Source organism: Emydura macquarii, unplaced genomic scaffold, assembly GCF_026122565.2.
Source record: "Emydura macquarii macquarii isolate MOO-44397 ecotype Brisbane River unplaced genomic scaffold, CSIRO-AGI_Emac_v2 contig_318, whole genome shotgun sequence".
NCBI classification, from domain to species: Eukaryota; Metazoa; Chordata; order Testudines; family Chelidae; genus Emydura; species Emydura macquarii.
In genome coordinates this window covers 12,527,609-12,553,174 of record NW_027130455.1, presented here as the reverse complement: position 1 = coordinate 12,553,174, position 25,566 = coordinate 12,527,609, and the positions used below count along the sequence as shown (strand labels likewise).

At 44.2% G+C, this 25,566-nt stretch overlaps 1 protein-coding gene across 5 annotated transcripts in view; it reads right to left on the bottom strand.

Moving 5' to 3' along the window:
• ME3 (malic enzyme 3) overlaps positions 1–25,566 on the bottom strand; it is a 168,881-nt gene that overhangs the window by 19,135 nt on the left and 124,180 nt on the right. For all 5 annotated transcript variants that reach the window (XM_067568656.1, XM_067568676.1, XM_067568667.1 and 2 more), the window contains exon 7: positions 7,409–7,518. In XM_067568656.1, coding sequence (XP_067424757.1) covers positions 7,409–7,518 — 110 coding nt within the window. The remainder of the gene's footprint in view (positions 1–7,408; positions 7,519–25,566) is intronic.

Sequence of the window (25,566 nt, the reverse complement as noted above, 5' to 3'; positions counted from 1 at the left end):
GCAGCAAAGCAGTCTAGTAAGAAAAAATCCAAAGGCCAAAAATCTCGGGCCATTTCTGATTATCATCACTGACAGCTAAAATATTCAAGGCCTGATTCTCCTCTCACATTGGTATAAATCAGGAAAACCCCCAGAAGATATCAATGGAGTTGCATTAGTGTAAAATTAGGAAGAGAGGATCATGCCCCTCACAATTCTATATAGCAAATGACATCTTCAAGGTGTTGGACAGGCATTAAATAATTAAACCCAGAAACACCCATGTGCGGAAGGCAAGTATTATCCCAGGTTTGCAAATCGGGAAAGCAGGCATGGAAAGGTTACTGATCTTACACAATGAGTCAGTGGCAGAGCTGAGCTAGGAACAGAGTTCAAGGGAGAGTTAAGTCTAGTGCTGATGTCAGAATCTGTCCAGCATGACAGACACTAGTGATGAATTAAGTGACACCCAAAGATCTGACATGAACGGCGATCCTTTCGCCATTAACCACGGTCTACTTCCACTGGGCCCTGACAATACTTTTGGGCAGAACAATTTCCTTTTGCTTTGAGTCCTGGAGCTGTCCTTTTCCCATCATCCTCTGAGCCAGTTACTCTGCTGCAACAGATTAAAGGAGGAGAGGAAGAATGTCCATGTTGTAATGTGCTGGCTACGGGGCTGATCCTGCCTGTGGGAGTGGAGGGGCTTTGGGCATCTCAGCAGATGCACCAGGAGACACTGCAGGAGAAGAGAGGTCTCCTCTTTGCACGCCTCTGGGCTGCGTTTACATACATCCCATACAGTCTCCAAGTCTAAGAGCGCGAGATAAGAGAGAGAAAGGGGCATAGGGCAGCCTTCCTTGCATCTGATTCTGGTCCTCAAATGATAGCCTGTGTCAGCAATTTGGGACCAATTATCACCCAGTTGCCTGGAAATACACACCCGAGCCAGCCTAACAGTAAGCAGCACAGGGCTGCCACCTGCTCAGATGTTGATTGTTGCAAGTCCTGGGCCTCTACACCTACCCAGCTGATGCTCTGCTGTGCACCATCACAGAACCAGTGGGGTAGAACTCAGAGCCGTCTGCTCCAAAAGCACAGTTCCCGACCACCTGAGCTAAGGGGGAACCTTCAATAACTATTAGCTGCATGGGGTCTATGACAAAGAATTGTCCAGTTCCAAAGACGGAGCAGTCACTCACACACGCACACAACACTTCATTGCATTATCTTGGCCTTCTGTACAGGTGATAGATACTCCCCAGCAGCTTTTGCATCTTCCTTAACCACAACATCCAATGCACTTGGTGGAAGGAACTGACACTCAGCTGTTCCAAAATTCTAATCACTAATCCACTCTTTCCTCCTCCTCCTACTAGTTCACTCCACCAAAGCCTCTCAAGAATCTGACCCTTAGCAAACATCAGGAACAAAGGAATAGCAAATACCATTTTAACAGCTTCATGAAAGGGCAGCCAAAAATACTCAATTTTATGGATATGGCGGAAACAATCCCCAGCTGTGCAATTTTTCCAAACCTTGGTTCATATTAATCCTCTGCAACCTTTGCCATTCAGATGGTTATTGGAGAAAGGAGAGTAGCCGTCCCAGCTGCAATCCAAATACACAATTGAAAGTAAAACACAGCCAAATTAAAGAGAGGTGAAGATCTCCAGGAATATTTTTAAGTTGACCTCCTAATGGCAAAGCTTCTGAGTGTAACTACATTGCTGTTATTCTTCCCAAAGAGGCCCTTGATAAATGGTTAAAAAATAAACCATAAAATGGTCTAGAGCAAGTCAATGATCTAGCAGTACAGCAACGTGCTGATGCTCAGAGGATGCTAGTTCAGAGCCTTTACTCTCTAGTGTGACATGTTTTTGGGACCACTAGAGCTGAAGAGCATTCAGCACAGTGGGGAAAGAGCTGCCCAGCTCATCAGTGACACTGCAGAGATTAAACCCCAGTCCCTCCAAAGGAAGGCAGTTAGCAATTGCTATTCATTGTCCCCAGCAGTAGAAGAGCCAGTGCTGAGACTGGGCACAAAACACCTTTTTAACATGTAAAGTTCTTTATATATATGTTAATACATATGAAATCTTGTCTCCCCTGGAAAATGCCTTTATATCATGCACTTCATTCGAGGTGCTTTACAGAGAGGCAAATTATGTTGCTCTTTACAGCAGGGGCTATAGGAATGGTTCAGAGACAGGGTTAATAACGTTGTCCAACGAAAGACAAAACCTGAATACAATCACAAATCTGGGAGGGGGAAGGAGAGTGCAACTTTCCCTTCCCGCTTGCTGCTTCAAACACATTGGGCCAGATCCTCAGCAGCTATAGATCGGTGGCGTTTCACTGAAGTGTCTAGTTTCTGGTCTATTCTGTAAACAGCCCACAAGAAGTCATTTGGAGTTCTGGGTCATAAGGGATGCAGGAGAGGGAGTTGGCCTTTAATCAGTAGCTATTGTGCTGCACCTGGAAAGTGCTGGAGCCTCGTCTCTTGCAGAGCACAGCAGGCCAGAAAGGGCAGGATAATGGAGAATCCTTTCAGGCCTGAGAAAAATCTCCCCCTCTATCTTCTCACGAAGGTTGGGTAGGTCCCTACAGGGATATTGTCCTGTTCAGAAGCTGTGCAGCAGCACACAGCTTGCTTTGTTTATAGCATTATATCTTCCAATGCTCGCTTCCTATTCTGCTTCTCTGCTTTCTTAGTTTCCTGTAATAATTACCAATGCATATTCCATGTCAGCTGAACCAACAAAATAAAATACCATGCAGCTTAGTCTGCCAAAATTACAAAACACATTGCCAGACACTAGTCCAGTTCTGCTCGGCCCATGGATGTGTGCTATAGCATGCAGATCTGGAGTCCGACCCACCCAAACATTTGACGGAGCTTAGATTGGGGGCCTGCAATAAACCCATCCCTCATCTCAGCTAAGACTTGGGAGCAGCATTCTCCTGTAGTCCAAGGCTGGGGAGAAGACATAAAAAAATTCTGAGGAATGAAATGATCCCTGTGCATAGAGTATATCCCAGTTTGACTGTGCCACTGCTTTATATAAATAGCCACGAGTTTTCAGAGGTGGCTAGTGACTGGGGTTCCCATCCTGAGACACCTTGAAGAGGTCTTATTTGCACAGGGTGGTGCTCTGTATTTTCTGAAAATCTGGCATGAGATAAGGAGTCTGAAGCCAGGTACCCAGAAATAGAAGCACCCAAAATCAGTGGTCACGTCTGAAAAATCTTAGTTAATATTATTATTCCATCAAAAAACTAATTTAAAGAGAACATTAAAATTACTCAGAAGTAAGGAAATGCCAGAGTAGAGACAGCAATGCTTCCTTTCCTCTGTCCCTATGTCTACATGTCTGCTACAGTCTTTAATTACATGATCAAATACTACTTGTCTAAATAAGAGAGCATCATAACTTTTTCTGCAACCACAGATATACTTTGAACAGCAACCTATTCTCCTAGGTACTGCTCTGGGCATGGCAGATAATCTGAGCCCATGAAAGTCATCCATATACTTGATGTGCAGTGAGTAAGTGGCTCTGTTCCAGGTGACGAGTACTCTTACTGAAGCAAGGGCTCCTGTTCCTTTAATCCATTGGGTGTGTCAAGTTGTCTATGACACGGAAAACTGTGCTGATTGCATAAAAATGTCAACTGTGCAAGCCAGGCATCCCACACTGAAGTCGATGGAAAGACTTTTATTAGATTTGATGAGCACTGGATCAGGCCTTCAGCACACACTTTAGATGGCTGAACTGAATGTGACAAGGCTCTTAACTGCACAGTGAATGAGGCACTTGGCCATGTAGCTTTAGAGTTGGACAAATTTGCATGAGGCAGGGCTTCTAGTTCAACAGGTGCTTTCCTCTATAGCGATGAGGCAGAAACATACAGAGCCCTGCCTCAATAGTGCAAAAGCTTTATCCCATTGCAGGAATTCTGAATTGCCTCGTCTCTCTTCCCCATTGTTTGTGGGTGAGGGGAGTTCACGAACCACAGAAGGGTCGGATATTCCCAATGCCTCTCCAATCGTACATCCTGCTGCTCAGCGCATCCCTGACTTTTGAATGGGCTGAGAGAAAAGTAAAAAAAGAATCCCTTGTAGCTGAACTCCAAACTGCTGTCCCATGAATGAACTGAGACAGGGCTGGGAAAGGAGTGATGTCATCACCCCTCTGGAGAAAGGAGGAGCAGTCCTTGAACGGGGAGCTTCCATGCAGCAGGGCAGTGTGAGCCAGCTCCTGCCTCAGGGCTGGCTAATAGGTTTCATAATATAAACAGTCACCCCTTCCCAGTTTGTGATACATGGTGAACTTCCCACTCGCCATTAGCAGGCTGGCTAGGGTTGGGGCAGGGATTTTACTCTGTGGACTCACTGCCACTGTGTTGGGTTAGGATGCTCTTTGAAGAAAACTAAGAATTGTTAAGCAAACAATGGTGGGAAAGATGGCTTCTTTTCTCCCAGACACCCGGAGCCAAAGAAAGGGAGGCCTAAGGGATTCTGAGGGGGTGGGATTTATACATTCTTCACATACCTAACGAGTGTGGGTATAAACTTCTCAGATTCCTATTCGGCTGCATCTCCACGACAGAGACTAAGCTGGGATAACCCCGGAGCATAGATGCAGCCTACTTCAACAGAAGGGGTTTTTCCATTGCTCTAGAAACACTGCCTCCCCAAACAACGGTAGCTATGGGGACAGAAGCACTACAATGGGGGTTAGGGCACCATAGCTATGTGGTTTTTTCACACCCCTGACCGACACAGTTACACCAACCTAACTCTCATGTCTAGACCAGGCCTTAGATTCATAACCACTTACTGATGGTGAATTTCCCCTGTGACTTTGGCCAATAAGCTTGAATGGGCGCAACTCGAGCCTCCTTGCATCATTTTAACTAACAGCGTGTTTTTAATTCTGATTTTGTTAAACCCGTGCAAACCCCTGTATGGACACTCTTGAGCTAAATCAATGTAAGTCAGGCTCAGGTTGAATTAAACCTATCCCTTTAATGATATGAGTTAAACTGAAGTCAGAGTGTTTACACAGGGCTGTGCACTAGTTTAACTAAATCATTTAAAACCTGATTTCAATTAAACTGGCACAACTTTCAAAATGTAGACAAAGCCTGAGATTCAAAGGGATCAGAAGAGAGGAGCACAGCAGGAAAAGCAGGAAACAGGAGAGTGTAAATTAAACAGATTCCCTCTATTTTATCCCACACCTCAATGGTATATAGGTTATCCTGACTTAGACTCAGTGGCCAAACTCAGAAGGGATGGGTAAGGGGATGAGAGTTACAAGACAGTGAGTGTAGCTGAATGTAGAGCAGCCTAGAAGACGCTTCGGTTACACCAGCTTCCTTAGATGCATTCACACACACTTCTGGACTTGCCCCCGCTTTTGCTGTCTGACTTAGAAGACAACCTCTTAAAACCCCAGACAATGGTTAGCTTCCCCTGACTCATCTCTTGGCTACGCAAGTGATTAATGAGCAGTTGTTTCCTCATCTGCTACAATGCAACCAGAACCAGCTGTGTGCTTTACTGTAGGGGAGATCGGGAAGTTTGGAAAGCGGGAAGTGTCTATTGTTTTAGCATGTGGGGATTTTTTTGCCTAGCAGGAAATTTCCTAAGGGCCAGATCTTCAAAGATGCGCATGTGCAACTGCATGTGCCTAACTGAGGAGCCCTAAGCCGATACCTGTGTGCTGTCAGAGCCCTGCCTGGCCACCCCCAAATCCTGCCCTCCTTTGCAATGGAACCACACCAGCAGTGCTGCCAGGGGGCGCTCTAGCAAGTTAGATCCAGGGTTTGCCTCCAGGGTCTCATCAGAGAGTACATTAATCCCCTCCCTAGATGGGCTCTACACACCATCTGCCCTGCCCCTCAGGCTCAGAGCCGCCGTGTCCTTTTCATCTCCTCCCTCTCTCCCCTTGCACTGACCCAGTCACTAAATGCTGCCACTCTTCCCTTTGCAAATCTAAAAAAAAAAATCTGCCCAAGCCTTTCTATTCCCCACACCAAAACCCTTGTCTGGGCCACAATTATCTCCTTCGCACTCTGTCTAGACACTTATCACCACAGCATCTGAGCCCCTCCCCCCATCTCCCAGACACCCATCTCACCCCTCTTCAATCTGTCTAAAAAGTCAGCTTCCCCCCTGTACTCCAACCAAGTCCAGTCCTTCTGATCTCTTTATCAGCTCCACATCCTGCTCCATATCATCACATGTAAGCTTTGTCCTGGCTATCAAGGCCTTGACGATTTGGCTCCTGCCGTCCAGTTTGCTCTCATCTCCTTCCTCTCCACCCAAGCAACACGGACTAACTTTTGCGTCCTTCTCCTACTCTTGTCGCTTGGACTTCTGCCCTGCTACTCCACATGCTTGCCTTACCCAGACTGACATGCCTCCACCAAATCTGTCCTCAGAACATGCTTCTTCTAGGCTGATTGCTCACCCTACCTCTCCCCCCAGACACCTTCATCCCCCAAAGTCCCTCTGCGAGCCTGATCACTCTTGGTCCTTCATCACTGCGGTGGACCTGTTAGAGACCATCGCAGGATGTTGCTGGAAGGAGTGTGTATATGGATACCTCTGGGAAGCCCCTTGTATGTTCCAAAAATGGTACTGGCATAACATTTCCTTTCAGTCTTTTTCAGACACAGATCAGGACAAATCTCATTGTTTGTAAACAGCTGATTAAGATCAACCCTCTGAAAATCCTGCCTGGGCCAGTCAGGACTAGAAAAGGAAGAAAAAGGCAAGGAGGCCGGAGGGAGAGGAGAAGGGCGGCCAGTTTCTAATGTGATAGGAAGATCCTTCTCTTAACTTGATAAATACCCTTAGTGACATATAACAAACAAAAAATCCCCAGATGTGAAACACCCACAGTGCATCTGTCAAGGAAAGGAATAATTTAGGCATTTGTTAGGGAGACAGAGAGAGGAGGGCTAATAATATGAGCTCTAATACTCCCTTCCACATAGTGAGGAAAATGAGGGGCACTGTAGGCTATGGGACCGAGACAGGACAGGGGTTCTAATCCCAGTTTTGTCACTCTCCCTGTTCTGTGGCTTTGGAAGAGTCACATTAATTTCTCTGGGGAAAATTCTGCTCCTAGTTCCCTTGGTGGATAGCCAGAGTTGCTTCATTTAACCTGGATTTACACTGGGAGAACACACATGCTACATTTGTTCTCATTGACAATTGCTGCAGAAATCTGCAGAACAGCTAGGTTACTGGACTGCTAGGTTGCAGAACAGCTAGCTTACATTAGTTTACGTTGCTATTGCTTGTGTGTAAGCTCTATGCAGCTGAGCAGAAATTTGAGCTCAGTATAATTAATGGCCTGGTGAACTCAATTGCATTTCCATCTGAATTGGTCAGGATTGCATTTGCATTTACCCTGAATGTCATCGTTGAATGTACAGTATCTGTTGCGGTATTTGTTGAGAAGACGGAAAGCGTTGGCATTGGCAAAATCTTCAAACTGGATCAAGCAATTCATGCCATACCTGTAGGTTAAAAGACAATTAGAAGCGGATAAAAACCTCCACAACATAGGAAGAAAGGTGTATATCTGCTAAAAAACCAATGTATTAAGACAACATGGTTGTATATATAGAAAATATATACAGAAAAATAGACTAATGGAGATAAGCATCCAAAGAATTGGTATATTGAGAGCCTATATTATGACATCAGGATCATCCAGTTTAATCAGAGACTTTGCTGCAACTCTAGGGAAATTTACCCTTACTTTGCACTCCTATCTGAGTATCTCAATGTGCTCCAGAAATGACAATGAGTTAAGCCTCACAACATCACATCTGGAGATAGATAAGTAATATCTCTGTTTTCAAGGAGTAAACTGAGGCACAGGAAAATTAACTCAGTGCAGAGATGGGAATTGGACCCAGACTTCCTGGCTCCCTGCCTGTGTTTTAAGTATTAGATTATACTTCCTATTTGTACTGATTATACACAAGGAATTATGGCTAAATCCGAGGAAGCAGGAGATCTTAATTTTATTACCTGGTCTGCCACTGATTTGCCACATAACCTAGGGTAAATCACTTAATCCCTCTGTGCCTCAGTTTTTCCATGGGAACAACAATACCTACCTAACAAGGGTATTCTAAGTATCAGTTCATTAATGTCTGTGAATCTGTACAAGATCCCCAGATGGAAGGCACTACAGAACGACTAAGTGTATTATTAGTATTATATGTTCCAATTATGCAGAATATTAGAAGTTAAATCTGAGACATAACTGAAAATGCAAGGAAAATTTCCTTTCCAATGTCTAGGCAAATGACTGTAACTCATTAGGTGGCCAGAGAAGTCATTACAAATGTAGGAAAAGTTATCTTTCCAAGATCATGCAGCATGATATTAAACACCTAATAGACTAGACAGTTTCCCTGAGAGTCCACATATTCAAAAAAGCTAAACGCCCAAATTTTAACACTAAATAGTGTTTTAACGCATCCATAAGGGACTTTGAATATGTATTTGGGAAAACTTTGAATACTGAATGGACCAATTTTCAGGAGAGAGTTTGAATGCAAATCCTAGAAAGGAAAGGAAATGAACTTTTACATTTGATTCAGTTTATTTCTTTAGAAAGACAGTACCCTGCCTACAAAAGAAATATCAGTTAGAAGGATACAATCAAGAGTCCACTTGAAATCTAAGCACTTGAAAGAAATGTTGTTTGCATCACTGCATGTACCAGCCTCTGATCCCCCTACCATTGTATGATTTGACAGCTACATTCTCCTATTTTAAGAAATGCTCCTCTTTCCCATGTTGTAATGAGGACGATTGAAACACAAACAACCGGTTATACAAAAAGCACAAAGTAAACGAATTAGAGCAAAATTCTTCTCTTCCCCTTTATAGTCACCCTAGTTGTTACTTGTAGATAACATTTTTTTCAGACAGCAATATGATTTCAGGTTGATGTGTTCCTTTAAACTTTCAACATTCATCTGACTCCTGTCTTCCTCACTGCTAAACTAGTAAAATAAAAGAGAAAGCGAATAGGGTTGTCTCTCAAATAACCATCACCAGACAATGGGAGGAGCATGACGAATGAGCAATGCAGTGATTAGCAACCTCGGTGCTGTAGTTATGTCAAAGGAGGCTAAATGGCTGTTGCTGTATTACAAAAATGATCCTCTCTGGGACCTTAAGCAATGCATTGCCATTCATCCCTTCCAGCCAATCTCTCCCTTTTGCCACTGAAATCTGACATGAAAAAGTGGGACACCAAAGCTTTAAACTAGAAACTGATACCAAGCAAATCATGCTTTGTTGAAAAGCCAAGATTACAGCCATCAAAAGCTCCATTCACAATTCTCCAAGTGTCTCGGCTCAGGCACTTTCAGAGTGTCCTAGATTTTTTTTTGTTACTTTCAATTTCAAACATGTCTGTCGACAAGGAGACAATGACAAGCACATTTATTGTCCCTCTTTACTAGTCCATCAGGAGAAACTTAATCAGGCTGGTCAGACATGTTTTATAAACTAGCTGGCCTCTGTAAGAGCCAGCCCTCTTTCCTCATTTCCTCTGCGCCCCTAAGAGAAATAAGGTAAAATTTTCCAAAGTGCTTAAGTGACCTAGGAGCCTGCATCCTGTTTCTAACGTGACGTAGGTATTTAGACGCCTAAGGCACATTAACTTTCAATGAGACTTAGGCTACCGGTTACACTGAGGGTGGCAAAGTTGCTGCCGTCAGATCGATTGCTCTGGATCGACTGAGCGGTCAGTGAAGACCCGCTCAGTCGATCCAGAAATCGACGTACTAAGACCACCTTCGCAAGTGGCATAGTGCTGCGTTGACGGGAACGCAGTTCCTGTCGGCGCAGCGCAGTGAAGACGGAGCACAGAAGAGGAGCCCAGAAGTCGACGGGAGCTATGCAAGTTTTTTGCGTAGCTTGCGTAACTCCCATCGACTGCCACCTAATCCCGGAGATAGGTGTAGACAGGGTCTCAGTCTCCTAAGCCTCTACATCTCTTGAAAAATTTACTTACAGTCAGTCCCCTTTTCCACTCATTTCTTTAGTCTCTTTCTTGCTCTTCTCAGTCCAATCAACAGAACTGGTCCATAAAAAGCATTGCCCTGTTCTCCATGTCTCACTGTTCTACTACCTCTAAGGGCTTGTCTGAATAGAGGTTCAGTGTGTGGCAAGTCAGGGTGTAAATCTAGAATGCTGTGTACTAGCTGGCTGCGTGGACCCTTTTATCAGGCACTAAAAGTTCTGTCGTGTGCCTGTAGTGTATTGAAAATTGTAAAAATCACCATCTGCTACTTTACATCCTGGTCCTGCTTGCAGACTAGAGTGCTCTGTAGGAAAATGTGTGACGTGGGCCTAGCAGGGTCAGTTTGTAGGCAGGCAGCTGGAGTAAGGTGGGGTGAGTTGCGCCACTCTATTTTAGGGAGCAGACTGCTTCGTTTCTCTCTGTTTTGGGGTTCTTGTGTTTTCTGCGTTCTCCAACCTTCCAACAAGAGCATTTTATGTTTTTATCTAATATTTCTGTGTGTTGCTGAAACAGAACACAGTACATCAAAGCACACGAGGGGACTTCTAGTGAACAGCAGCAGGGCTCACATGGCCAGTTAGTGTGCAGCAAGCTAGCGCGCTGCACGTTCACACTGTGGTTTGCTATGCACAAAATCTTTATAAACAAGCCTTAAGTCAGTAGTTGGTAGAGCAACAAAGCAAGTCCTTATTTCAGATACCTGGATCTGTCTAATGACAGTAGTTGGATATATCAGGAGTGGTCCTATTCCCATCATTTCCCTTGACTCACTGTGTGACCTTAGGCAAGTTGCCTATACCAACATTTTCTTACACGGTTGTCTACATCTAGGCCATTATTTACTTAGTTATAGACTTTTCCATGGTGCTTGTCACTGTAGTATCCGAGCAGTTCACAGAGAAGAATAGATTTCTCCTCACAACACTGCTGTGAGGGACAGAAGTATTATCCCCATTTTCACAGATTTCATAGACTTTAAGGTCAGAAGGGACCATTACGATCATCTAGTTCGACCTGCTGCACAACGCAGGCCACAGAATATCACCCACCTACTCCTGTAATAGACCCCTAACCTATGACTGAGTTATTGAAGTCCTCAAATCATGGTTTAAAGACTTCAAGGTAGAGAATCCACCGGCAAGTGATCTGTGTCCCATGCTGCAGAGGAAGGTGAAAAACCTCCAGTGCCTCTGCCAATCTGCCATGGGGGAAACCTCTTTCCCGGCCCCAAATATGGCCGTCAGCTGAGCATGTAGGCAAGACTCACCAGTCAGACACCCAGGAAAGAATTCTCTGTAATAACTCAGAACCCACCCCACCTAACATCCCTTCACAAGCCATTGGGCATATTTGCTGCTAATAGTTAAAGATCAGTTAATTGCCACATTACAGATGAGCAATTGAGCACAGAGCAATTAAGTGAGTTGATTAAGGTCACACAGAAAGCCAGTCCACGGCCTTAGCCAAAAGACCATCCTTCCTTTCACCAAAATCTGTATTATTACTGCTAGTGGCCATAATATGCTAAGAGCTTTCCAAACAGAAGGGACGGTCCCATTCCCTGCCTTATGGAGCTCAGAGTCTAACAAGAGACAGACGTTTTCAGAGGTCCTGAGCCCCCACACCTCCCATGGATTATAACTGGGGTGGGGGTGCTCAGCACTTCTGAAAATCAGGCCCAGGGTGCCTCAGATCAGTCCCCCCAAACCTGAAGCAACCAAACGTAGGGGGTGCTTTTGAAAGCATTGTCCTTTGTGCCTAGAGAACTGTTCAGCTGGTGAACGATTCTCCCCATATGCTACACTGCTATGGCGCTTCCATCCCTAACACAAGGGACTGAGCAATGCCTAGTCTTCCCTCACTCCACACAGTGAGTGCGCTTGTGTCCTGACAAGGGAGGGAGATTCACAAGCCCATGATTCTGGCATGGAAACGTTTAGCAAATTTCATGGCAGAGGTGTGGGGAAAAAACAACACATCTCAGAAACGTCACCCAATAACATCAAAATTCCTCCAAAACATTGAACACTGACCAATGCCCTTAAAAAAATAAAGCATGAAGCTTCCCAAATGTCTCTCCTCCACTAAAGCTTGGCGACTATAAAGGGCAGTCTGGGTTCACATGGAATATGTTCAAGGAACGAATACCATGGCAAGTATCTGGCAAATATATACTCTAGTGGGTGACCCTGTTGTCGATTATCTGCCAAGTGTATGATTTTGCATTTTCAAGGGAAAAAGTGATGATCAACAAAATGCCGTATCACCTTTAATATGCACTGACATTCAACAGAGATGAAGAAAAACACCACAATGGGACTGTGTGGTAGGTCTCCTGTTGGTGATTGCAACTTCAAATATTACACAAACAATGGGATTAGCAAATCTTTAACTAGGCGTGCCCAGTATTTTGCTCTAAATATGACAAGCTATTTCAATTAAAACCAGTCTGACCTCTGCTGGCTCTGAATTAACATTAACTGATTAGTAAAAACGGTGATCTCGCCCAGCAATAATTTGTGCAACCAGTATTTCAAACATCACAATGGTGGGAAGGTCTCTATGACTATGGGATCATATTTTCATGAGGATTAATTACTCCTGAACAATTTCTTTTCTGTGTCAGGCACATAAATCTTTTCCTACCACACACATTCATCTCCAATAGCAGGCAGATGTGATGATTAGGGGAATTTGTTTATGTACAGCTTATAAACTCTGTTTGACTTTGGGGGGCTGGTTATCTGGGTATCTGAGCCAGACTGCAGATTCCATTTTGAATGTGGGGTTTGTTTTTCTTCTCTGTTGTCCTTTTACCTTCATGTTGAACTGGAATTCCAAGGGGTAGTGGAACAATAACAAAGAGTCATTAGCTTAAATGCTCTCCCGTTGAAATGGAAGCACTCTACAGAGTAAGATGGCCCTATCCGTAAGGACCAGTCTGCCCAGATGGGTTAGTAACTAAGTAACAGATTAGCTGGTAGATTCTGATCACCTGATGGAGCTGATCACGGAGTCACTTGACAAAGCGGCTACAGGTTATAAAAGAGAGGCTCCCTCAGCAGCCATTAGAGAGAGAGAGAGTGTGATTCATGTTCGCTCCCTAAAGATACGTTTGCAGCTTTGTTTAATCAGGTCCATCCCAAACCTGGTCACAATTCTGAGGGGGCTCTCTGCAGAAAATATGGGTTCAGCAACTCTTTTGGTCACTATTGATAACGAGGTTTACGAGTTTGTCATGCCAATTTTTAATAAAATTCACAGCAAAGATGTGGGAAAACAAGGCTATGTCATGGAAAGAGGGGAAGGAGGGGGCCTGTGGGAGCGAGCCCATCCTACATTCATCCTGCAACAGCGGTTCCTGTCCTGGATCCAGCTCCCCAATCCGGACACTGTGACTTAGCTCACGTGGCCGCAACGCCACTCAGGTTTGATGAGCCCACCCTTCCGTAGATGGAGATGAAGTGGTGGACGTGGCATTGCGACCCCATGCACTAGGTGGCAACGCCAAATCCCTCTCCATCGCCATCCACAGAGGGGTGGTCACTCCAAACGTGAGTGGTGTTGCGACCCCATGCGCCACTCAGTTTGGAGGCATGTCACGGATTTTATTCAAATTCACAATTTCCGTGACCACTGTGACGCCAGTGACAAAATTGTAGCCTTAGTGATAACAGCTTCAGGAGTATCAACATAATGAGCATTTTCTACCATCATTTGCCTATACAGGGAAGTGTTTCTGAAGAGCAGCAACATAATGTCTTAGATTTATGCAGCCTGTTTCATCCTAAAGGAATTCAAAGCACTTTACAAAGAATATTTGAGTTGCACGCAGGAAAAACATCACCCAGCAGTAAAATGCATCCAACTCTGGGGCTGAGCTTGACAGCTGACACAGCAGAACACGGCAACAGCTGCTGCCCTCTAGTGCCATGCTGGGGCATAAGCTGAAAGTGGACTCTGAACTACTGAATCACCACTGCCGGTGGCAGCTGGGTTCTCTCTCAAAATGTACCCAGATAGTCTCATGCCCCACCCCCACGATATTATCTAGGTATCTACTGACCAGGCTGCATGACTCTGCTTTGGGGCTGGTTAAAATTTTTCAGTCAAAACAGATGAAAAATTTCGACTAAATGGTGGGTTTTTTTGTGAAAACTGTTAGCCGTCTGCAGAAAATTCCGAGTTTTTATTGAGTTTTGGAAAACTTTTGTTTTTTCCAACACAAATTAGTTTATTTGTGTTTGTCATAATTTCTGAGGAAAAAAAAATCTCCATTGCCTGACCCTCTCTATTCTGCTTACCTTGTGAGAGCTGATGTGATCTAACATGCCCAAGGTGATATATGGCTGCAATCATCTATGACTTGCTTTATTATCTGCAGGTGCGGGATGCCTCTAAGAAAAGCAGCTGCCAAATTTGCAATGTAAGGATTTTTGAGGATCTGCTCCATTACATTTCAGCACCCTTAAGTTTGTGACAATAATCAAGAACAGCCAGGAAGAGAGCACCTGCAGCACCCTCTAGTTAGAAGAGAGTCCTCAGGTCAGTCCAGCTGGCAAGTTACCAGCTCTCATGTGGCCATTGCAGACCCCCATCTCCCCATTTATGGCTCCCAGTCTGATGAAGGGTTGGGGACCAGCAGCACAGGGTCACATTAGGACTGTGTGTTGTCCAGCAGAGGAAAGGCAAGATGAGTTAGACAGGCTCATTTAGGAATCTGACCCTACCTACTAATGACTCCTCTTCTTTGACATGCTCTTCCCCCCCCCCCCCCCCCGAAGTCCAGCTGAAACCCTAGGAAAATGTCCAGTACCTAAGGAGTTAACCACCTAGGCTTTAGCTACCTTTCTTTTAAAGCAAAGCTCTTATATATGGTATGTGGGATTTTGGTTTAATTTGGCTGGGGAGCCTTGATTGGATGGATGGATGCCAGAATCCAAATTGCCTATCTCCATCCGATGGAGAAGATGAGCTGAGATTATTTTTTCCCCCCTTCCAGTAAAATGCAGCTTTAAGAACATAAGAACAGCCATACTGGCTCAGACCAATAGTCCATCTAGCCCAATATCCTTTCTTCCGACAGTGGCCGTTTGTTAGGTGCTTCAGAGGGAATGAATAGAAGAGGTGATCATTGAGTGATCCATCCCATCGGCCATTCCCAGCCTCTGGCAAACAGCAACCCCAACCTATCCTGGCTAATAGCCATTGATGGACCTATCCTTCATGAACTTATCTAGTTCTTTTTTGAACCCTGTTATAGTTTTGGCCTTCACAACATCCTCTCGCAAGGAGTTCCACAGGTTGACTGTGCGTTGTGTGAAGAAGTATTTCCTTTTGTTTGTTTTAAACCTGCTGCCTATTAATTTCATTTGTTGACTCTCTAGGTTTTGTATTATGAGAAGGAGTAAATAACACTTCCTTATTTACTTTCTCCACACCAGTCATGATTTTAAAGACCTCTATCATATCCTCCCTTTGTTGTCTCTTTTCCAAGCTGAAAAGTCCCAGTCTTATTAATCTCTCCTCATATGGAAGCTTTTCCATACCTCTAATCATTTTACTTGTCCTTTTCTGTACCTTTTCCAATTCCAATATATCTTTTTTGAGATAGGGCAACCAGATCTACATGCAGTATTCAAGATGTGGGCATACCATGGATTTTTCGTACTTTATTGCTTGACCTTCTAGTTTTGAACTTCAATATGTTCCCATTCTGCTAGGGAACATTAAGTGTGTATTTATTAGGACATTTTGCTCTTGTAAGTCTCTTTGTGGTTAGGTGCCTTTCCAGTTTGCATGAGTAATTTTCATTTTTGCAGGCTGTTAAAATTTAAGCTTTGGGAGACTGTTTTTGCATTTCTCTGCCCTCCTTCCCAAAAGTAGAAGACAGACTTAAAGGAATTCAGGCACCTTAGGACAGAAATGTAGGTGTGAGTAGCAAAATAAAATTTTACAAACACTAATATTAAACATTTTCATTTAAAAATATTTTTAAAAATCAACTCTTTTGGAGCTGCAGCTGAAACACTGCAAGACTGGTTTAGTGCATGAAAACTGGGCAATGAAAGTGATTCTAAGGCTAGATTCAGGTGCAAATTTTTAAAGTCCATTCTCAGGGCTCAGTATGCACCTATGTAGATGTGCAAAACACCTGATATGCACACACATCTGGTCTGGGTGGGTGGGCAAAGCTGTGTGAATTCCCAACTTGTATACAAATCACATGCATAAAATAAGTGTGTGACCACCTCTGAACATTGATTTTAGGTCTTCAATTAGCTGGGACAATGTCTAAGATTCAAAAACAAAACAAAACAACCACCACAAAAAAACCACCAACTATTTTGGACAGGAGTTTTGTCTTCCCCTTTATTCAAAGCATCTAGCACGCAGTTGGTACTCTACAAATAATAAATAATAGCTATTAACAATGTATTCTCAGGAAGACAGCTCAGAGTGGGTCATATTCAAAATATTTCCTTTACAACTATAAGGGTTAGAAATCCATTTTTAAGAAAAGAAAAAACTTAGAGAAATAGAGCAGCCACCAGCAGGTTACAAGACACATCTCTGCAGACCAGAACTTGTGCACCACAGCGCAAGTCTGATTAAGTGTTGGCAATCCCAAAGCATAGTCATGTAAGAGATTGGGATGTAGAAGTGAACTGAGCCTCATCAAATGAGCCCAAGCCTGTCCATTTCCAGCTTTTTGAAGAAGCTGTCTCACAACAGGAGGAGTCCACACACTCTGGGAATGGCATTGTGCTTAAAACAATTCCAAGTTTAAGCAGCGAACTCAGAGATGGCTGACCCGACAGGTTAATGATCCCCGAGAGACAATAATGAGTCGGTTGGAAATTAACATGACCCGACAGGTTAATGATCCCCGAGAGACAATAATGAGTCGGTTGGAAATTAAGGGTTTATTAAAACAACAGGAATATAAAAACTAGATGGGGGGAGGGGGGGTACGGCTATTACTTTTAGAGCAAGTTTTAAATGAAAGCTAAAAGGGAGAGAGGAGAGAAAGGGTTAACGTCTTACCAGCATCAGAAAGAGCTGCAACATGACACCCAGAAGCTTGCTGAACAGCAGAAACACAGAAAGACGGCTTGCCGATTCGATACGCGCTTGGAGTCAGTCGGGAGCGGGAGAGATAGGGACAGGCCAGATGATCAGTCTGGCGGACGGTGAGCTCTCTCAACCGGCGCCTGGTGGGCTTCAGGTAGCCAAGGTTGCTCCGGATTGGAGGGGAGATATTTGAACCATGACAAACCTTTGGCTGGGTGATGAGGCAGCTGCTCTCAGTCACCTGGTCAGTTTCAGGAGGGGCGAGGAAATGGCCTAATAAGGTCAGGTCGAGGTTTTGCTGATGCACCAGGTGGTTAGGTGGGGGCGAGAGGTGGACATATCAGGTACTGTGTTGCAACATGGCAAGAGCAGAGGATACTAAGGACTAAACTCTAAGTTATTCTTAATTCTGTGCTCATCAGCTAGAGATTGTTGGTGAGGAGTACTCTGCAAACTTTGCCATCAATAAGACTCTTATTTCTCAGCCTAAAGCAGATCATGCATGCCAAGTTTCCTGCTATCCATCCATCGAATACTTATACGAACCTCACTACTATAGTATGCAATACAAAAGAAGATGATGTTCTCTCTCTCTATTCCTCCAATGTCACCAAGAAGCAGGTTTATGATTTGTTTTGTTTTTTATGAATCAGTGAGATTGAGGGTGCTAAAGCCTGGGCAAAGAGGCAGGTTTTGTATTTGGCTCCAAGTGCAGGAAGGTCAGTGGTCATTCTTATCCATTCTGGCAGCAAGTTCCATGTTCCTGGGCCAGCTGCTGCGAAGGTTCCGTCTCCCATGGTCACAAGTCTCCTCCTATTGGTCGAGTGACTCATTGTTCTGGCAGAAGGCAGCTGTTATGAGAGGTCCTGCTTGCAGAAGGTGAGACTGTCTTTCCTGTAACCAGGACTGATGCAGTGTAGAGCTCTGAAGTGCTAACCAGCACATTTATGTTAGGTTAACATATTCCACATTACACAAATGCCTGGCAGTTACAAGAGCTGAATAGGCCTACGTTTTCCCCAGAGTTCTGTTCACTCATGCTAAGCTACATCCCACAATCCCCCTGCAACAGTGCAATTCAGCATTTGGCATAAGCAGATAAGAAACATGTCAAAATCAAAATACATCCATTCTATGTCTTAGTACAAGGTAGGGAGGTGCTTTCATGCACCAGCATCTGGAATGCTAGTATCCAGAACAATGATATGGCAGGGAGCACACCTTCTGTGTAAGGTGAATTTAACAACACTGCACAAGATAGCTTGCTGGAAACTGGTATTGTACTGAGCATTTTTCCTGTACTATACTACTATTGACTCTGGACAATAAACCTGACTGATACTGCTTATTTGGTCTCTTGAATATATTTCATAATGAACTGAAGTGTGGTCATGCAATTGACTATGATCATCTTGTCTGATCTCTTGCGTAACACAAGCCAAAGAACCTCAGCCAGTAATTTCAGCATCAATGGGACATGTTGAGTGCAGTGCTATTCAGCATGAGGAAGGGTACAAGAATCTGGCCCTTCTTTCATAGTTTCATGTTTTTCTAAGTAAAGGAAACAGTGCAAGTCTGTTTTAACAATTAAAACCCAAAAACTTTAGGAAATTGATCTGCTTCTCAGGAGACAGACATTAGGTGGGTCTTTGTAAGGAATCATGCTTCATCTGTCATTGTGATCCATTATGATCAACAAAGCTGCACTGATGTTTTGGAGAAAGCTAACAAGAAGGACACAGATAGCAAGATCTTTACAGCTGCACTCTCTCTGCAGATAGGGATGCACGTCTCTCTTGGAATGTGCTCATAGTTTGGAACATAAGAAGATGTGTGAATCCTTGAAGCAGGTAACAGATGTTTTTCTGATGAAGTTGCTTTCAGTTCCTCCAGGAGAGAACTTTTTTTTGTAATTTCCTAAACAATCTGACCATGTGGCCTGGTTCTTTTATCCACATTTGTGTGTGTCTCATTAACTTCTTCCAGCCTCAGTATAGGTCACGAGATTAGGGGGAAAATATTCTATGAGGCAACACTGTGAGAAGCATCTGATTGGACAATGTAAATCAAACCATTCAAGGACTGAGTCCGTGGGCTCTGTGTAATGCATTTGCTCGTCACAGTTGACAAGGCATTTCTATTCACTGTGAGCAGAAAGCATAAACTATTTCCCCATATGCAGGAACAAATGTTACTCAAGTTCCTTTGTGGGAAGATTCATACAAAGGGGGTTTCCAATTCCTCCTTGAATGTAACACTTCACAGGGCTCCCGAGCCCATTATGGAAGAGAACTGCTTTATGCATTGAGTCCCCACCTTCGGCCTCAGGAAGAGGTCTTGTCTCCCTTGCCCTCGACATTCATCTTATACTTGCCAGTTTCATAATGGGGGAGGGAGGTACCTTCCAACCATCAGCCCTGTCTGTGCTTCACAAGGGATTGGCATGTAGACTGAAAATCCACAAAAAGATTCCTGCAATGCAGGCACTTGGCTAGAAGTTGGCCATTGAAGAAGAGATTAACAAGATTCCCCCACTCAAAGCTTCATTCGGCATTTTGCTGCCAGGTACCAGATCAACAGAGTCCACTGCAGGAGATAAATCTGCATTTCCTTGTTTGTTTGTGAAAGGGAGACTGGCTACCTACCTGGCTCTGGCAGTGTTGTGGCAGCTTGCCAGGCTATCCCACGGGAATGAGAGAAGGTGCTGTGTGTAGAGGAAGGGCTGGGCCCAGCTGGTATGTTCTAAGAGAGAAAAAGGCAAGTCACTTTCCCTGGCACCTTGGTGAAGTAAGTCCTGGTTTCCTGCTCAGGGGAGTCCAGCTGAAGAGTTGTCCTTTCCCATTCCCACCAAGGCAAGAAGTACAGAGAACAGAATACAAGACCTTGTCCAAGCTGGAAGCAGAGCAGCAGCCAGAAGCTCCAGAAGAGCAGGCATCAGCAGAACTGGGATCAAGTGGAGTGTTTAGAGGGGCGTGGGGGGGACGACAGAAGGTGTCCATGCCCAGCCCTGTTACAGGGGATCAGAATCTAGGCCAAGTTTTGCGGTTGTGGATCCATTAGCTCCATCTCCACCTGTAAATGGACCAGTAACCCTTTGGGTGGTAGCTCTAGGGCACGTGGAGCTCCTGCACGAGCAGGGCCACACACACGCAAGATTTGTCTAAGGCACACAAGGGTACATCTACACTGCGATTAAGCACCTGCGGCTGGCCTGTGTCAGCTGGCTCGGGCTGTGGGCTGTTTAATTGCAGTGTAGACTTTGGGGTCGGGCTGGGACCCTACCTCCCTAGTTTCGTTTTTCCATTGTTCTCACAGTTGTAGCATGTTTCTGGCCAAGGGGAGGAAACAATGTGGGCTGCAAGGACAGAACTGGACAGTCTGTTTGGTCTGGGGGACAGGTGACTGGGCTATTAGTTGTCAGGAGAGGTTGGAATATTTGTTTGCTCATTGACAACAGAGAGACATTGGGTTTAAAGAGAAAAAAAGTCCCTTTCATTTCTATAGCCTCTGTCTAGCTAAGAGGCTTCCCTTAAGAACTGACAGTGTAGAAAACAGCCTGGAATATTAAAATAAAAGCTGGTGTTAGGGTTGTTATAGCACCAAAACCTGCACATAAGGCAGAGTTTTACATCTTTGTAGTGATTCACCAGCCTTGATGGTATTATTTATACAGCATAGATAGCTGTGAAAAGTGCTTTCCAGAACGTAGGAAGAGGAGTCAAGTTCGTTGGTACCTATACGTTTGTCTTCTCATAACAAGGAAGTCATCAGTCCGGGTTACGGACTATTGGGTTAACTGTGCTCACAGAGACTCTGGCTGGCAGTTTTGGTTCCCTGTTGATCCTCTAGAAGAACCCAGGAACTGCGCCATCAGCCCAGTAGTCTGCCTCTGTATGTCAGGTGCAGCTCATCATGCTCTGTCTGCAATCTGCCTTCACTTTATTCCACAATATCAATTCCATTCTAATAGTGGTCAAGAGTCAGACTGGGTCCAGGCCCATGTGAACTCAGGGGCTGGGCAGGCAGAAAATCTGCTGAGGAGTAAAATAGGATTATACCAATGAGGATGTGAAAGGGATAGTGCAGCTAAAAAGGGGTACATCACTTTCTGGGGATTGGGAGGGGCTGGGGATGCAATAGTGCTAGCGTGGAGCCCTGGACAAAAACTAACACTGCCCCACGGCAGAAACTCCAATGGCGGCAAAATCATCTGCCCTCCCTTGGGACACGTCTTTTACCTAGAAGAGCTACAGTAAATCAGGTCTACTTTTAAATGCAAAAGCCAGAAAGCCCACAGTGAAGGATTTCTTTACCCCGATAAAACTGTCAAATTCCAAATAAGTCAAGGTCATGAACAAACTGTGAAAGCCCATTACCAGAGGGACACCATAGCAGCAGTGGCTGAAGTTCAGTCCTTAATCGGTAACAGGATGTTTAGCTAGTAAAGCCAGGAATACAGACTCAGTCCTGCTCTCTGACATTCAATCTCATACACTGCTCAAAAGCAAGTCACTGTAATTATGTGATGGGTTCAGTTCTTTCACTCCATCCCATGGGTGACCCAAAGGAGGTCACTGGAAGGACCCAGGTGCATTCCAGTTTAGGATCCCATGGCTGTTCTGTCTTTTCGTCTCTTGTTAGTGCTGCAGTTCGTGAGTTTAAAACTTTAGAAAGTGCTGCTCTATGCATATTTAAAGCCACTTCCCTCCAATTGGAGACAGACACAGTGGAAATTCAAACCCCGAGCACCCTGGAGGTAGAGATGGGGAATATGCAGCTAGTTCTCTGCAAAACTTTCATCGCAAAAATTGAAACTAAGGAAATCCAGCCTTGCTTTGCTGAGTTATTACTAACCCCAGACTGGGGCTGGGTTCACAAAGCAGAGTCCATTTATAGCTTTGGACGAGCATCACACTGATATTTTGGGTTCAATAAACTATATTATATGTAGAGTCCAAATAAATAACACAGGGCACACTGTACTGATTATTTAGCATCATAAAAGCTGCCACTGAATTTCCAGTCTGCTGAAACCAAGGGAACTTGTTGCAAAACATAGGACCAGCCTGCTTCAGGGCACACGGGACCTTACTCTGTATGTGGTAAATGACTGGGAAGAGCTCGGGTGAAAAGAAATCTGGTTCAAAGCAAAATGAAACAAACTACTTAGAGCTACTTTCCTTCTCTTTCTATTTGATTGCTCCAGCATTTGATCTCTGATTGTCTCCTGCACCCTGTCAACTGGAAAAGACTCATAAAAGAGAAAGCTTCTGTTTTCACAATTACCCTGGTAATCAGCAATGATGGGAAAGGAAAGGGGAGAGAAGTTATGACAGTTTAATGAGGCTTCAGTGACAGTTTACTGGAGTGTGGAAGTACCTCTCCCAGGGTCTATACTTTGCTTGCTCAACATCTGTCAGCAAGTGAGAAAGGCTGGCTTTCACAAGGAAGACTGGCCTTTGGGATGGTCCGTCCATCAACACTTCTAGCCATTTGGAATCACAGTTACTGTACAATGGGACTATGGAAGGAGGTGATGGGAGGTGGAAGTGGAGAAAAACAGAAGGAATTCAGGAGAATGGGAGGAGGAAAAACTTGACAATCCTTTTAAAACTCCACGGCTCAATGCCAGGTCTTGGTTAGTTTGTTTTTAAGGGGAGTTTGCAGATTAAAGCACATCATTAGTATATAGACTGAGTCTCATCATACTGTAAGGGCATCTAATTCTCTACGGCACAAAGAGCATATACCTGGCACATCAGCATTTCACACAGGCCTTTGGATTTTGAGCACATTTTCTCCTACATGTGGACCCCACAGATACTATGGGATATTTCTTCTCATAGGATCCCTGGACTCAACAAATGAGTTTTTATTCCAGCTTTGAAAATTTACCAGCTCAGGTGCAAAATCCACTTGCTCTTCCTTTACCACGGCAATTGAAGATAATGTAGATATGCATATTTTACTTGCCCAGCGCAAAAAACAAAACAAAACAAATTGCTTACTTTGGGCAAGTAGCATTTTGCAAGGCTGCTTAATCCCAAATCCATGGCCTAAACTCAGTGGGCCAAATTTTGGCTTCCACTGGGGGTAATGAAAGCAGCAAATGCAAGAATTTAGTCTTTAATAGAAAGTTGCATTCTAGGTGAAACAGTAATGAGCAGAGGATTAGACACTAGGAAAATGCAGATATTTCTTCCAGCTGTTTTGGGAAGGGCCTTCATTAATCATTTGGTCTAAAAATGTCCATAAATCTCATTTTGTTGGCCAACATGTTAGTGCTAACTCTGGAGTTACTTCTATAGCTGTGGTTCCATTATTCGGTGGCTATTATGAAGTCTTGAGCCTTTGCCTCTGAGTGGAGATGCCTCCAGCCATAAAAATTGGAATAGCATCTGTTTGATATTATTCCTAAACTAGAACAATGAATCTTCACTCTATTCTCCTTTCTTGGTTCTGACACCTTCCACTTTGTTGGCGCATGTCACTGACACAGTAGTTACTAGTTGGGACAGGAGAGGTTCCTGTGAAAGAGTTGACCACTGACTTAGATGAGAATGTAAAGAACCCTCATAAACTAGATTAAACCTTCTGCATGAATAACATGTCTCCATTTTGGAGAATTCAGGAATTGTTCTTGCAAAACCTCTCTCAATATGAACCAAAATAGTCTTTGGGGACCCAAGAGATCTCCACAAAATAATCCAGCAAACTCTCCCCTCAGATTATGGGTTTATTCTTGGATAATTCTGAAAAGTGCTATTCTTATTAATAATAAAAGCCAGAGTCCAGATTTCAGGGATCACCGCATTTCAAATTCAAAGGTCGCTTCACAAGTACCACTGAGATTAGTTACATTATGACAGCACTTTCATGCTATTTTCTGCTTCATCTCATGACCTGGCTGGAGGTTCATACTAGGTTTGGGTGCAATTGTGCAGGTGGAAATCCAAGACCAAATGAATACGGCATTCAAAACTGCTGAATCCAGTTCAGCCCAGAGTTGCCACCTTTCCCAACACCACGGTATTTGCAATAAAGAATAACTATTAAAAATAGCACTAGAAGAAGTAGTAAGAATACAGTTTTATAGCGCCTTACACCAAGACACTTTATGTACATCAATGGATTTACCCTCACAATACACCTGCAAGGTAGGTACCCCATTCTGGAGATAACCTATCTGGGTCTCAGTTTGTCTAAGTGATTTGTCCGACATCACACACCCAGCCACTGGCAGAGTCAAGAACAGAACCCAAGACTCTTGACTGCAGTACCTTGCTCCACTCACTAGACAACACTGTCTCGGTATGTCATTCCACATGAGAAGAGAGCTGCCTTCTCCTCTGGGATTAGCTCTGGGATTAGCCCAGCCACATGGAAACAATAGCCAGTCTTTTCTGAACAGCTAGCACCAAGAGGCATGTTGTCTGGGACCACGTTCCTATGGGAGAGGTGGCAAGCAAGGGCTGGCTAACTACCTATCTTTTTTGCCCTATTTCTGAAATATTGCCTGCAGTGGGGGCTGGCTTCATATCCTGCATGTTCAGCGATCTTTGCCATAGACATCACAAACAAATCCCAGAGCCAGACTAGTGATCGGTGGGAGCCATTATCTAGGTCCTTATACCATAGACGTCAAGTGCCTCAAGCTGTTGTCTCAGGGCACAGTTGAGCTCTGAATTTTCTATCCCCTTGTCATCTTGTTGCCAGAGGAGAAGAGGAGGGTTTAGGAGACATCCTTTCTCCACCGTTTTCATTAGAGGTTGGGGTTAAAATGGGATAATGTGCCAACAAAAAAACAACTCTACACAGTCAGACTAAAATTCCCTTCCCCTCTCAATTCCTTTCATTCCATAGATGTGTTTCACTCATTCTTTACCATCAGAGTCCTCCAGATTAGACCATAAATGAATTCCTAATGTGAAACAAGCCATAAAAGAACACACCTTTTAAAAAAAACCCAGGTCTTTGTCCATTTAAAGAAAAAAGAAAAGGCATAAACCCAAATTTTCCCACTTTGCAGGTCCTCTTTTAAGTATGCACCCCTTGCTGCAGTGATAATGTTTATCACTAGATAGAATGTTTTTATCCACAGATCTCAGAGGCTTATAAAGCTACAGAATAATTATTAGTCCAAGTTGCAGATGGGGAAGCTGCAGCCCAGAGAGGTGAAGGGCCTAGCCTAAGGTCACGCAGTGAGTCAGTAGCAGAATCGGGGACAGGAACCAGAGGTAACGTCCTGGCTCCGCTGAAGTAAATGGCAATACTCCCATTGACTTCAGTGAGGCCAGGATTTCACCCCAGTTCTCTCCATCTGGCATCCAATTCCACAGGAGCATGGGCCAGTCACAAAAAGGGTTGTACTGACACTGTCTCTAAAGCATTCCTCCAGAATCTACAGGTACTGAAGGCACTGACCAGTCCTCATCTCTTC